The sequence below is a fragment of the Cryptomeria japonica genome, chromosome 1 (assembly GCF_030272615.1).
Source record: "Cryptomeria japonica chromosome 1, Sugi_1.0, whole genome shotgun sequence".
NCBI classification, from domain to species: domain Eukaryota; kingdom Viridiplantae; phylum Streptophyta; class Pinopsida; order Cupressales; family Cupressaceae; genus Cryptomeria; species Cryptomeria japonica.
The window spans coordinates 603,583,592-603,597,559 of NC_081405.1; the positions used below are offsets into that span (position 1 = coordinate 603,583,592).

Genomic DNA, 13,968 nt, shown 5'->3' on the forward strand with positions numbered 1-13,968 from the left:
CATGAGGTGCACTTTGAAAATTGTCAGACATTTTTGTTGCATGAATAAGCTTAACCTTAGGCAAGAGATTAAGTAACCCTTGCCATGAGTTAGTTAACCCTTGGTAAGAGTTTAACGCTTGTTGGACAATTTTTCTTGGACAATTTTTTAATGATCCTGCTCAAACTTCTTCCACATTTTAACTTATCGTCTGCCATTCTACCCTTGAACCTTGTTGAACTTGTATGCCATTTTTATTTCTTCAACCTGGACGAAATTTTCAATGTGCCATATTCGAATCCTTTGACAGTGTTCATGCCATGCTGATACCTTGCTGGTTTATTTGAACAGAAACCTTAATTAGGATTTATACCCTACTTTTTGCACTTAGAAACCTCATTTCTGAAATCTGAGAACATGGGTACTAATTTTATAGCTGATCTTTTGGAGCGAAACCCTAATTAGGGTTTGCATTCTGCTTTTTACCCTTGGAGACATAATTTTCAAAATCTGAGAACATGGGTAGGTATAATTTGGCATGGGGATAAAAACCCTAATCTCGAAAAAAAGCAAAATTTTTTAAGCCTTGCTTTTTATATCTAGAGGCGAAATTTTCAAATTCCGACAAAATGGGTAGTAATAAAATAGCTCAAAGAACAAAACCCAGATGTCAGTTTTTTAAAAAAGCAAAAAAAGCAAAAATTTCTAAAAATAGCAGGTTGTCAGAAATGACTTAAAGCAATTGCGATTTTCGTCCTTCAAACCTTCTGAACACATTGGCAGCATTCAAATTCAATTCTGAGCATAAATTCTCAATCTGGCCCAGATGACCTCAAAACTCTAACTCCTAACTCTCTCAAAATGAAGGTTTATGAAAATGCAAAGCTAGGACAAAACCTAAAAAAAAGTGAAAACAAGGGGTCCCCATCTGCGATGGGGCAATGTGTGAACTAGGTCACAACAATACCCTTTGAGGAAGATATAAAAAGCTAAAAAGCAATTAATTCCACATTCATTATTAATATTGCTTTTTGAAGAATCGGAGAAATTGTGAGCAAGAGTTTGTTGCAATTGGAAAATTTCATACTTCTGGGAATGAAAACTCCCAAGAGTTTGAATGCTTGCAGGTGTGGAATAACATCCAAGAGCATTGATTTTAGAAGGCTTTATTCAAGGGCTTTAATTTCACAGAATTTCACAGAGGATTCAAGAATATATCCAAGGATTACTGATCTGCAGATTGAAAGCATTCTAAAGGGCAGACTTGAATAGTCATTGCACACATTTCAAGAGTAATATCATTGCAACTTTCAACCATACCAATTTGAGGGTTTTAAGAGGAAGTGTGTGGCTTTCCTATGTCACCTTTTGGACCAAGCAAGGCTGCAAAGGGATATTTCATCTTCTCCCAACCAACCGCCCACATTCTAGCTTCTACATGCTCAAACTTGGACATTTGAATTTATTATATGCAATGCACCAGACTAAGCATGAAATGATCATTATTTTCCAGAATTGCGATTATTGTCTGTAGCTGGTCAACAAATATTATCAGCAAATAATATATTATCTATTGCCAAGCAATTCAGAGCAATTAAATCAGAAGTCAGAAAATATCCCTCAATCAGAAAATTTAAACTTCAGATTGGGGGGATATTACAGTGGTATCAAAGCACAGAGTGTCCTACCAGCCTGTGCATTCAGTTGTGATTCAGGATTTATAATAAAAAACGAATACTCCTGGTAAATCAGTTTCAGAATTGATAGATGAGCTTACCAAAATGATGAATGATCCTGACATCAAAGCGTATGGCAAGTCAATATTTAAATCCAAGCATATGGAAGAACTTGGAAATAAATCATTTGAATCCAAGACAGTGTTAAATTCCAAGCACAAGGGAGAGTCAAAAAATAAAACATTGGAACCCAAGGCAAATGAAAAGGGTTCTAAATTTCTGATTCCAAACAATGAACCTTCAACCACACAGTCATAAGGCTAAAGTGTTGAAGGAGGGGCAAGGAGTAACCCTAGAAGAAAGGTTAGTGAATAAAGAAGAGTCATTGGCTGCTAATTTGCAGCCTACAAGTGATCATGGGGAAAGCAAAAATCTGTCATCATGTGGTTGTCCTAAAGAAGTTGAGATCATGTTCACAAGCCCACTTCCACCATATGAGAGTTTAGATCAAGAGGAATTATTAAAATATTTAATTATATTTTAGTCACCTATATTTAGTTCCTTGTTTAATGGTCATTTAGCTTTTTAGTTAATTACCTTTTAAGCTTTATTTAGTATTTAGTTTTTTCTTTTTCGTTAATTAGCTTTTAAGCTTTATTTAGCTTTTAAGCTTTAATTTAGCTTTCACGCTTAATTTAGCGTTTAGCGTTTAGCTATTTAATCTTTTACTTTAATGTTATGTTCTAATTATAGATCATTGTCTTGTAACCTCTATATATACATGTGTATATCGTTCAATGTAATCATCCGATTATTGAATCATTCATTCAATTTATTTTTCATGGTATCAGAGCGGGTCGATGGGATTCTTTAAAATTTGGCGAATTTTTAAAAAAAAATTCATGGCCTTCTTTCTGGAATATTTTCCAGATTTTTTTTTAATTGTTTTTTTATAAAAAACCGATTTTGCTTTTTTTTAAAGGCTTTTTGAGGGTTTTGAGGGTCGTGGGCGAAATTCTTTGTGCTGGGCAACAGTTCATGTTTTTTTTAGAGTTCTGGAGATTTTCAGGCCTGCAACTTGGAGTGTTTTTTTTGGCATATTGAAAATTTTCCTAGGGTTTCTGCAATTTTCTACTAGCATTTTGACCCTTCAATTCACGTCGAAATTTTATTTTGCTTGCAGATTCTTGGTGGGTTTTTCAAGACCTCAACTGGGTCATCGACAGATTTTTTTGGGTGCATCGTTTTCCATGCCTCAATTTTTGAGCTATCGGATCTGCATTCTATTTTCAGATTCTTGGTGGGTTTTTCGAGAGCTTTTCTGGGTTGGTCTCAGATTTTTCTGGGTGCCTCAGTTTCTGCACCTCGAATTTTGTGCCAGCAAATTTGCCTTGGAATTTAAAAACAATTCACAATTTCTGCTATTTCTATGGACATTGGGATTTTTTCTATTTTTTTTGGGCACCATTTATGCTGTTTTAAGTTTACAGAAATTTTTTTATTTCTGAGTTTCTTCCGAACCTCGAAATTTGCGCCTTGGAATTCGTGCCAGAATTCTCCTCTAGGGTTTCAGATTTTTTGTGCCCCTGCTTCTATTCTGATTTTTGAATCAAATTCTTTTGTCTCATGCTTTCACTAGGTTGACCTCGTTCAACCTCCATTTTTGTGATGGCATCTTTGACCAACATCATGTTGGAACACAGTCAGAAGTTCAATAGCTACCACAACACCTGGAAACAATGCATGTTCACGATATCTGAATATCGTTGCCTTGATCAGATTGATTTAGGCCAGACCTCGTCTTACAGGTCCCAGGTTTTTCACGATTTTTTCCTAAAAAATTGTCTATCGGTTTTCTGATTTTTTCCACAAAAAATCATGGAAGGGTTTTCACGATTTTTTCCTCAAAAATTGTTCGCAGGGTTTATAATTTTCCCTTAAAAATTATCTCATCTGTAATCCGCGATATTCGCGTAAGATTTTAGTTATCTAAGTTTTACCCTTTTTTTCCACAAAAACGATGATTTGTAACCTCAAATTTCTTGGTTTTTCGATTTTCTCCTCAAAATCGTAAATTCTCTTTTTGAGGGTTCCTATTTCAAGGTTTGACGGTTTTTTCCTCAAAATCGTGCTTTGTTGCAGTTAGTTTGGGTCGCACCTGCCAGGGCGAACATCTGCAACCGTGATATCTTGCAGTCAGTTTTGGAGTTGATACTCTTCTGCAAAAGGGTTTGCCAATTTTCCTCAAAATCATAGTTTCAAGTTTCAGTTTGGTTACCCAACGTCAGGTTGGATGGATTTTGGTATTTCTTGGTCATTAACACTTTTCAGATCTAGGGAGGGTCTCCACCGCAGCAAAGTGTTCTTTTCATTTGTGATCAAAAGACCTACAGTGTCTTCTGTAGGGTAGTTAGTAGATAGAATGACCATTGAGGGAGGGTATTAGAATATTTAATTATATTTTAGTCACCTATATTTAGTTCCTTGTTTAATGGTCATTTAGCTTTTTAGTTAATTAGCTTTTAAGCTTTATTTAGTATTTAGCTTTTTCTTTTTAGTTAATTAGCTTTTAAGCTTTATTTAGCTTTTAAGCTTTAATTTAGCTTTCACGCTTAATTTAGCGTTTAGGTCTTTAATCTTTTACTTTAACGTTATGTTCTAATTATAGAACATTGTCTTGTAACCTCTATATATACGTGTGTATATCGTTCAATGTAATCATCCGATTATTGAATCATTCATTCAATTTATTTTTTAGGAATCGCATATTGCACACTTGCGTCTTCATGTTGATCACAAAGAGGGAGAGAATGCAAACATGGTCCGCCACTTAGAGATGTTGATAACATGACACAAAGGTATGACAACAATTCTGACTTTTACAACAGCAGTTATATTTCCTTGCATCATCATGAGATAACAGCCTTTTCACGAGGTTAATGGTGTTGTAGAGTCTTCTTTTTATGGCACTCAAGATTTGGGTGTTAAAGATGAATTATGTGTGGCAGATTCGTGCTAAAAACATTCTGATTTCATATATCAGATCATGGAAAATAAGCATCAGCTGAATGACAAGAGTTTCTTGGTAGGAAACTTGGAGATAGAGCTATCCTATGAGATTGATTACACTAGTGCATACGAAGATGTCTCTCAATAAGCCAATGATGATGACTCCACATCTATAATGTCCCCACTTTGAAATAGAATTTAATAATAAATAATAATAATAAAATTTAAATATTAAAAAATTAAATTAAAACATTAAAAATATAATTAAATATAACTAATTAAAATTTAATTAAGTAAATGAATGGTCAAAAGACATTGAAGCAAAAGTTGTGACTCCTTCAACAATGAGATATAAAAGGGAGAAGAAAACTTCATTTGAGGGGGGGATAATGGGGAATCAGAGGTGCAGATCTGATTTAAATAAAAGTGCAGACTTGATTGTGAAAGGTTATGTCCCTTTCAAAGGGCAGAAATAATGAAGAGTTGCACTCTTTCAACGGGTGCTAATGGTGAAATGGTGTGTCTCTTACCAAAGGGCATATATGATGAAGAGGTGTGACCTTTCCCTCTAATTAATAGATATAAAGGAAATGAATCAAAAGCAATTAGGGACATCACCATCGATCGGATCAGATTAGATCAGAACTGTTATTAAGGTACAGGCAGTAACATCCTTGCTCTTGGTGTCATACTTAATGAATGATACTAAAGGAGAAATCATCGCAGAAGAGCATCAGGCCATTTTCATCCTACGATAACCAAACTTAGGCACTCATAACACTGGTACATATACTCATGATCATACAGTTTCAACAACGCTATATAAGCATGCGTATCCTGCAATAGTCTAGGAATTGGTGATAATCTGAGTAATGATGATTAATTGAGACTATCTGAAATTATTTATTTTCTGAATATTGATACATCTGGATACTGATAATTGCCTTATAAATAGTCTGATAACAATCTGAATATTGGTAGATAAAAATCTAAATAATCTGAATATACAAACATTTGGATACTGGTACTTGTTTGCTAAATAATCTGATAACGATCTGAATACTTATAAATCAACAAGTGCACCGTACATGATAGGGGGACCGGGGAACTGCTGTACAAGGGCACCCTGTACAGGGCGCCCTATATGATAGGGGGAACTGTTGTACAAAGGCATCCTATATGGTTACATTCAATAGGGGGAACTGCTGTATTAAGGCACCCTACATGGTTACATTCAGTAGTGGGGACTGTTAAAGACACCCTACCAAATCTTGCAGTATAGTTCACCACCATAATTCATGATTTTTACTCTGTTAATGTTACAAGAGTTCCTCTTAATGATATACATAGCTAATTCTATATGTATATAGTCGCTCATATGATCATTCCTTAATGTAATTTGTGGTATCTTCTGACTTTATTTTTACTGGTCATTTGACAACAGCAGAGGCTAAGGTACCTTCTCTCAACCCCTGTACTAAGAACTGAGATCCATAACTAGGATATTTTAAACCAATTTACTAGGGGACATTACAAGTGATATCAGAGCATTGATCCTGCCATCCTGCAGGGTAAGGCTAAAACAATGAATACATTCTAGTCAATAGGAAGATCTATCAATACATTTATTCACGTAAGTGAATTGATGTGTATACTTCATGTGCTATGTATATTCTCTTATATGCTTCATGATTGATGTGTCTTCAGCATATTCACTCCATAAGTGCATTATGCATATCCATGTCTATACTTCATGTGTATGTGTTTATCCATGCTTCATAATTGACATGTTGGCTTTTTGCTTAATGTGTTTTCCACATGTATGACTTGGTCTTAAGTGTACTTATGTGCATGATTCATGCCTTACATGTATTCCTCTGTCTACTTCATGATCCATGCCTTTTGTGTATTCATATGTATTATTCATGTTTTCCGTAGCTGCTTCATGCCTTATGTGCTTTGCTTCATGTTTTTCGTAGCTACTTCATGCCTTATGTGCTTTGCTCCATGCTTTGCTTTGTTTCATGTTTCTCGTAGCTGCTTCATGCCTTATGTGCTTTGCTCCATGCTTTGCACTATGATCCAAGAACCAGAATGATCAAATCGCCTAAAGGGGCAGTGCTTGCATACTTAGCCGAAGGATCAATTGTGGAAATGTTTGGAATTCCCAGATGTATGGACATGCAAGAGATGACTAAGGATGATACCTTAGCAAAATTTGTGAAGAGAGCGGATGCATGTATGACAGTTGTGAACAATGAGTGGGTCATTGAGCCAAGGCATCACCACTCTAGATTGCCCAAGAGACTTCTATGTTCAGACTTCAAAGATGAGTATAGCGACTTAGTATTTTTAGTCAACCGAGTGATGGGAGCACCTCAAGGGGCATTGTTCAAGAATTGGATGTACTACTACATTGAAGAAATATCAAAAAGAATGGTGTTCAACTGGACCAAGATAATCAGTGATAACCTCGACTTCCAGTTGAGAGGTTTGGAGAAAACGCGAGCATTCAGCATGGCCTCCTACATTGTGTATGCACTAGCCAAATTTGTTGTGTACAAAGGACTGATATGCAAGGGCGAAGTCGGAAATGGGCCAGGGCAATATAGAGTTTATGAGTGCTATCCACAACTTCATATGCACAAGATTAAACAATACAAGAGGGTGAACGATGCTTTCACCATGTACATCACAAGACTGTTGTAAGGTGGGATCCACAAATGGTTGTCCAAGGAGGCAACAAAACTTATTGAGAAGTATAGATCGTGCTATATACAATTTCCTACCTTCACATACCTGCGGATTCAGGGATTTTGATCCGAACCATACAAGCTTCCTAGGTATCCGACAGATAAGATGATTATGCTTCAGGTAGTGAGACAACTTTTGGAGTATGATTTTCTCCAAAAGAAAAAGCATAGAACAGGGATAACTCTTCCAATTGCACTTGGAAAGACATTGGAGGTATGAGGCAGCAAGGAGTACACATTTAGAGGTTGGAAAATGGATTGAAGATGTATCAAAACAAGCAGATGATTTCCTAGCTCAGTTTGACCAAGCATTTGACAAGACGTCAATGCTCATATTCAATATACAATATCTGGAGGGAGTTTGGGATGATTTCCAACCTATGCAGGAGAAGACATTTCCTTGCCTCAAAGGGTTGAAGCGAATCCCAATGCCTACGTTGATCCAGGAGGGATTTGTGCATGCAGGTGATGTTTATGGTTTTCAAGGATGGTATTGTTCTTTGGCTATGCGGAAGTCCACTTATGATCATGCAAGACAGGAGTGCACAGAGATGGAAGGATCAATCCAGGAGATTCAATCCAAGATCCTTACATCAATTGATGAGTTTACACTTAGAAGAATTGAAAGAAAAGATGAAATTTGTTTACTTCAATCAGTTAGAATCTTTGAAGAAGAGTCGGATAGATGATTCGGTTTCTCTTGTGGATCACATCCACAATTTGTAAAAGCTCATGCCGGATTGGGAAAGTGTCTTTGATGCTTGCTCAGATGCCTTGGATGCAACAGGAAGCTTTACCCAACATCACCATGGAGGAGCTCAACTCAGTCTTGGCCAGATTCTTGGAGTATGCAGATAGAGAGAGGGATGCAAGACAGAATCTTCTAGAAGATTCCTTGCTTGATGACTAGGCGTCATCCTATTGGACCTCTTCTTTTTTGTTGAAAACCCTAATTAGGGTTATTTTAGGGTAGTGTTGGCAAGATTTTGGCCCTTGATTCTAATTGAATCTTGGTCATTCATTTCATTTGAGACTCTATATAAACCCATTTTCCTCTCATTTGTAAGAGAGATTTTTGAGACTTGTCGTCTATATGCAGCAATCTTGAATATAAATCATTGAAGTGTGGTGGTTTTGTTTAGATTTTGTATGTATTTGTGGTTCTCATTGCCTCCAAAATTTAGATTATAATTTGTTTCAAGTATTTTAGATTGGATGAAAGAAGTGTTGAATGCATTTGAATGAGATTCGTATAATCCATACCACTAGTTTCTTGCTGATTGTAAGTTTGTCTTGTGTGGTCAACTAGAATTGATTGAACTTAACGTCAATTATTGCACATCCATTGGTATACATTGCCTTGATGGTATTGATGTTGATGGTGATAATTTGAACATCTATAACTTTACCTTAGATGATTGCACTCAGCATGTGTTGAATTGTTCTTTGATGGTAAAACCTTGCCTAGTTGAATCTCATTGACTCATTCATTACGTCTTGCATTCTAGGTTTTAGATTAGAACTTCTAAACCCTTATCCCTTTTGCATTTTATTTGAAAATCCTTTGTTAGATTAGAATCAAGAGCTATAATTGCAAAATCATTCGAAGTCATTGGCAACCCATTGTTATTCATGATAAGTTTGACAAAACCGACAATTATGTAAGTCCCCAAGTTAAAACAGCATAACACATCAAGCCATTGAGTTACCCACATGTCAAGAACTGACTGTAGAAACCCTAGAATCGTCTTAGCTGATCAGATATTTAGCATTTGAGGTGATTTTGTTCAAGAGGGTAAAATACTTTGGTATTTTATTCTATGTTCGATCGTGCATAAAAAAACACATCAATAGATCCTTAACCCTTATTTAAAAAAAAAAAAAGTTTCACTGATGCTTTAAAGTTCAAGTTCTGAAGCTTTCACAGAAAAGTGATTTCTTGTGAACCTATAATCTACCATGTGTGATTATCACATCTTATATTAGAAACTTGCAGATTATAATATACATGTAGCCTACCCTCGATTATTACCTATCATTAAGTTATATATTAAAACTAAAAGTTAAGTCGGATGGGTCATGTCTATTACTATATACTCTTTGAATATTATGAACATACATCTGCAATTGGCATATCACATCCTTCACTCCTTTTCAACATGTATTTCACATTGAATACTTTACAGTTTTTACATGATGGAACTCTTGGTTAAGTACATCTCATGTTGCATGAAGGTGTGAGATCAAAGCATTAACAAGCTACTTGAGTTTGTTCTCGTTAAACAGCTAGCTAAACCTATACTTGCATAGCTATTAAAAAAATCAGAGAACAACCATATGCACAAAGTTCAAACAATAAGATGGCCATTAAACTATCACCATGCTTGTAAAATCGTATTTGTTGATGGAAAAAGATGTAACATCCATGTTGCTCTTGAAGCAAAAAAATATTTGTAGTGTTGGACAGTAGAAGATACGTAACAAAGTTGATCATCATCTCTATATAAAATATAACTTAGTACTGTTCTATGAACAGCCTTAAATTAATCACATATATATTCTTTATGATGCATACATTTACCCACTATTATAGGCAAAATAGCCTTTGATCAAACTTTCACCTGAAACTTAAATGTTCAAAAGAAAATAATGCCAACAGCAGATATTAAGAGTGACAAACATCCAAGATGCTGCAAACCAGCACTACAGAAAGAAGCCAGACTAAAGGCAATAAAACAAATGTCCTACTTATACACAATCAAATAGAAAAATATTAAAAACCAATTCCATGTGCAATTAAAGAAATATATTTTGTATTATACAATAAAGGGCACATCTAGATTCACTTATTTCAGAAGTAAGGCAAAGCTCCAACCTTTTTTTGCTGTTGAATTTCAGAAGCAACTCCAACGAATCCAGACAGTGATTTAGAACTTGTCAAATGAATACTATGAACACTGCATTTGACATTAAAGATGATTGTTCTTCAGCTTCTGCAACAATATTAATGTTGAGAATAACAGTATGCACTCATCTCCTAGAACAATATAACTAAAAACAATTGAATAGCATGTTGTTCACATTATAGTAGTATAACTCTTTTCAGGAATAATTAAGCAAACGAAAAGCTTAAAAAACAAGAAAATCAATTACTTGAGAGCAATCAAAGAAAAAAAGGGTAAATTAAAAACAGAGAAAAATATGCTGTTTTTTTAATTTCTTGCCAAATAAGATCACACGGAAACTATAACAAATGAGAGTGTGCACCATGAATTATGGAATTTGTGAAGAGCACGTGGTTATACTGAGAGGGGGGGTTTTTAATTTCTTGCCAAATAAGATCACATGGAAACTATAACAAATGAGAGTGTGCACCATGAATTATGGAATTTGTGAAGAGCACGCGGTTATACTGAGAGGGGGGGGTGAATCAGTATAACAATAATATTTTACCAATTTAAACTTTTTCAATTTCAATCATAACTATATAACTTATCTCATTAACATATTCATTGCACACCAACATTCATATGTGATCTAAATAATATGAACACAAGTAGAACACGAGATATATACGTGGAAACCCTTACGGGAGAAAACCACGACAATAAATGCTTTTATATAAAATCTTCTTTTACAATGTTCGTAGGCACCAACCTACTAGAGGCACCAACCCCTAACTCTGTTTGTGAGCACCAAACTCCCAAATCTGATTTTGTGAGCACCAACCCACTTCATATAAATCTGAATTTCCACCTTGACAATGTTGCTTCTACAACAGATGATTGATTCTATTCTTCTCAAATTTCCTTCTTCAAACTGCTATAATTCTCTTCAAATTGTTACAATCACCTCTCAAAATAGTCACAACTCTGCCACAAAACTCTGTTGCATTCTGTTCTCCAATCTGCTATAAATTTGTTCCTCACATGCATATACTCTTCTACATAAATCTGCAACTATTCCTTTCACAACTGTATCTACTCTCAGTCACAAATCTGCATATCTTTTCTTCTATAAATCTGCCATGACTTCTTCAAAGTCTGCTATAAATTCTCCTTACGTCCTCTTATTCATTTCTGCTATAATCCTTTTCTATATCTTCCTTGGTGTATATCATATATATACATTACTTGCATACCCACTGTTTGCCACATACAGTAACTGATTAAACGCAGAAAGCAAATGCACAAATCATAATGGAAGTATGTCGAAGAACCAGTTTCTGTGTTAATTCAACAATCCATGTACATCAAGTGCTTATAACATTAAACTTAGAACGACTATCATGATGATACTAGAAAGGAAAGGTACACAATATATAATACCCAAAGGGGTGCGACCAACCGTCGCGTCCAACTGCCCTTCGGGACGACTAACCAACTGACTGCCATAACTTATTATTACCGACGACAACATAAACATAATATGACAACATAACATAATGATTATTCCCGGCAACATCATCCCCCCCAAGAAAAGAAGTCGTCTCCGGACGACTTAATACAAAAACAGAGAGGGTGTGCATACACTAAACAGAATCAAGGGAGAGAAGAAGAAGGGGGCGGAGGGGGCATCCCTGAAGCAGCATGTGGCAGAGCTGATGATGATGATGGTGTCAGTCGTGCGCGCAGACCATACACTTGATGTGTCCGCACCTGTAGGTCCCGCTCAGCAACCTTCCTATGCTCAATTGCAGACTTAAACATCCGAGCAACTTCCAGGAGTTTTCCCTCCTTGGCATCCACCGTCACTCGTGCCTGTACCAGACTAGTGGTCAGGGTCGCCTGTTCTACCCTTGCGTCCTCTAACTCTGCAGCTAACCGTGCCTCTCGACAGCAAACTGAGCCCTCTCGGCTTCCCACGCCGCCTCTCGGCGGTCCAAGTCTCTCTGCACGGCGTCAACCTGGGTGGCCAACTCCTCCCGAGCTCTCTCCGCTGCCACCCTCGCAGTCAGATGTCCTACAGATACGGACTCCGTCCGGCGAAGTGTGATACACTTCCCTGAAGATTTGCTCAATCTGCCTCCCGAGGGACTCCACTAGTGGCATGCTCACTGCCCATGCAGCCAACATCTTTGCCGTCTCAGTTTCTAGCCATCCACCTCTCTCAAAACAGGCAGCAAATGCCTGCGGACAACCCTCCCACATAAACCTGAGCGGTCACTTCAACTCCTGAACTATGTTGTCGAGGCCCTCTGACTAAAGGGAAGCAATCATCTCCCGCCCTCGACGGACCTCCTCCTGCAGATAACTTTGTAGTAGTTCCCGAAAGTAAGTCTATCCTTGGCCTATCATATCTTGGAGGTACGCCTCCACGTCTACCCGACCTGGCTACCCGCTCTTCATGTGGCTTGCTACCATGCCCGACTGGCTGTCCACGTGGACCTCCACTATCTACTCTAGTGCCAACTCCCTGCCCTGTACCTCCGTCGAGTGTGTCACATCCCTGGGAGAACCTTCGCTATCTAAGTCCACAACCTCTACGTCTAAGTCCTCCCGAGGGTCACCGCGCACGGGGGTATCCCGTGAGGGAGAAATGGTAGTAACTGGCCTAGGCGACATGGGTGTCATCTCGAACTCCCTGCTCAACCAACTGTCCTCCTTGAGGGGGTGTAGGATCCCCCCGCCTATTGCTCCTGTCACTGCCTGATTGTGCCCCTGCACTTTCCCTGTGTGCCTCGAATCCCCTACTTCTTCTAACGGAACTATCTCTGTCTCCCTTCCTCTGTCCCTAATGGCAGCCCCATTACTACAAGCGGCCTCCGCTCCCCGAAGGCCGGAATGGACACAAAGCCACTCGTAGACAGACTCAAGTGTGCTGAGGCAGTCAACATGGGTGTGGCAAACAAGACTTGGGGTGGGGGTGTGGATGCTGGTACGGCCTCGGCTAAGCTTGCCCCACCATCTCCATCTGAGTCACTCGAAGCTTTCGAGATCTCTTCCCGCCCGCTGTCAAAGTCGTCGGACTCGGACACATCCTACCTTCGCCTCTTTTGTCCTGTCGTAGGTGTGAGCCCTACATCCATATGTCGCCAATAGAAGATAGGTGGCTCCCCTGGTTCCAGACTACCTTCCGGTTTGATGTCCACTTCGTCCTCCGGCAGCTAGGAACACATAGCCTCCAGGAACAATCCAATGGCATAGTGCGGCATGTAGAAGGTGCGGTGGTGTAGAGTCATGAACTCACACATCCTATCCGCAAGTACTGTAGCCCAGTCACACTGCACCCCATTCATAAGTCCATTCATCCAAATAATTTGAGGTAGGGCGATATCTGATGCTCGATTGGACCCGGTGAGTCGGCTCTTTACTACATCCATGATACAGCGCCACGGCCCTTCGGCTACAAATGACTTCTTCATTCCCCTATTTTTTGTGGCGCTGGTCACAGAGGCCAGTTCAGCCGGTGTAAGGTTGCGAGAGACCATCTTCACCCAATGTTCCTTCGTGTCCTTATTCATTTTCTTAGCCTTCAGCTCCACTTTCTTCCCATTGTGGCCTGGTATGCCAAATACCCTCGTAAAATCTGCTGTTGTGAAGGAAACCCTT

The 13,968-nt window shown here is 38.2% G+C and overlaps 1 protein-coding gene across 1 annotated transcript in view; it reads right to left on the reverse strand.

Annotated features, from left to right (window-relative positions):
- LOC131048132 (putative nitric oxide synthase) overlaps nt 1–13,968 on the reverse strand; it is a 132,479-nt gene that overhangs the window by 45,559 nt on the left and 72,952 nt on the right. Inside the window, exon 5 of the mRNA XM_057981995.2 lies at nt 10,293–10,374. Within this exon, the coding sequence (XP_057837978.2) occupies nt 10,293–10,374 (82 nt within the window). The remainder of the gene's footprint in view (nt 1–10,292; nt 10,375–13,968) is intronic.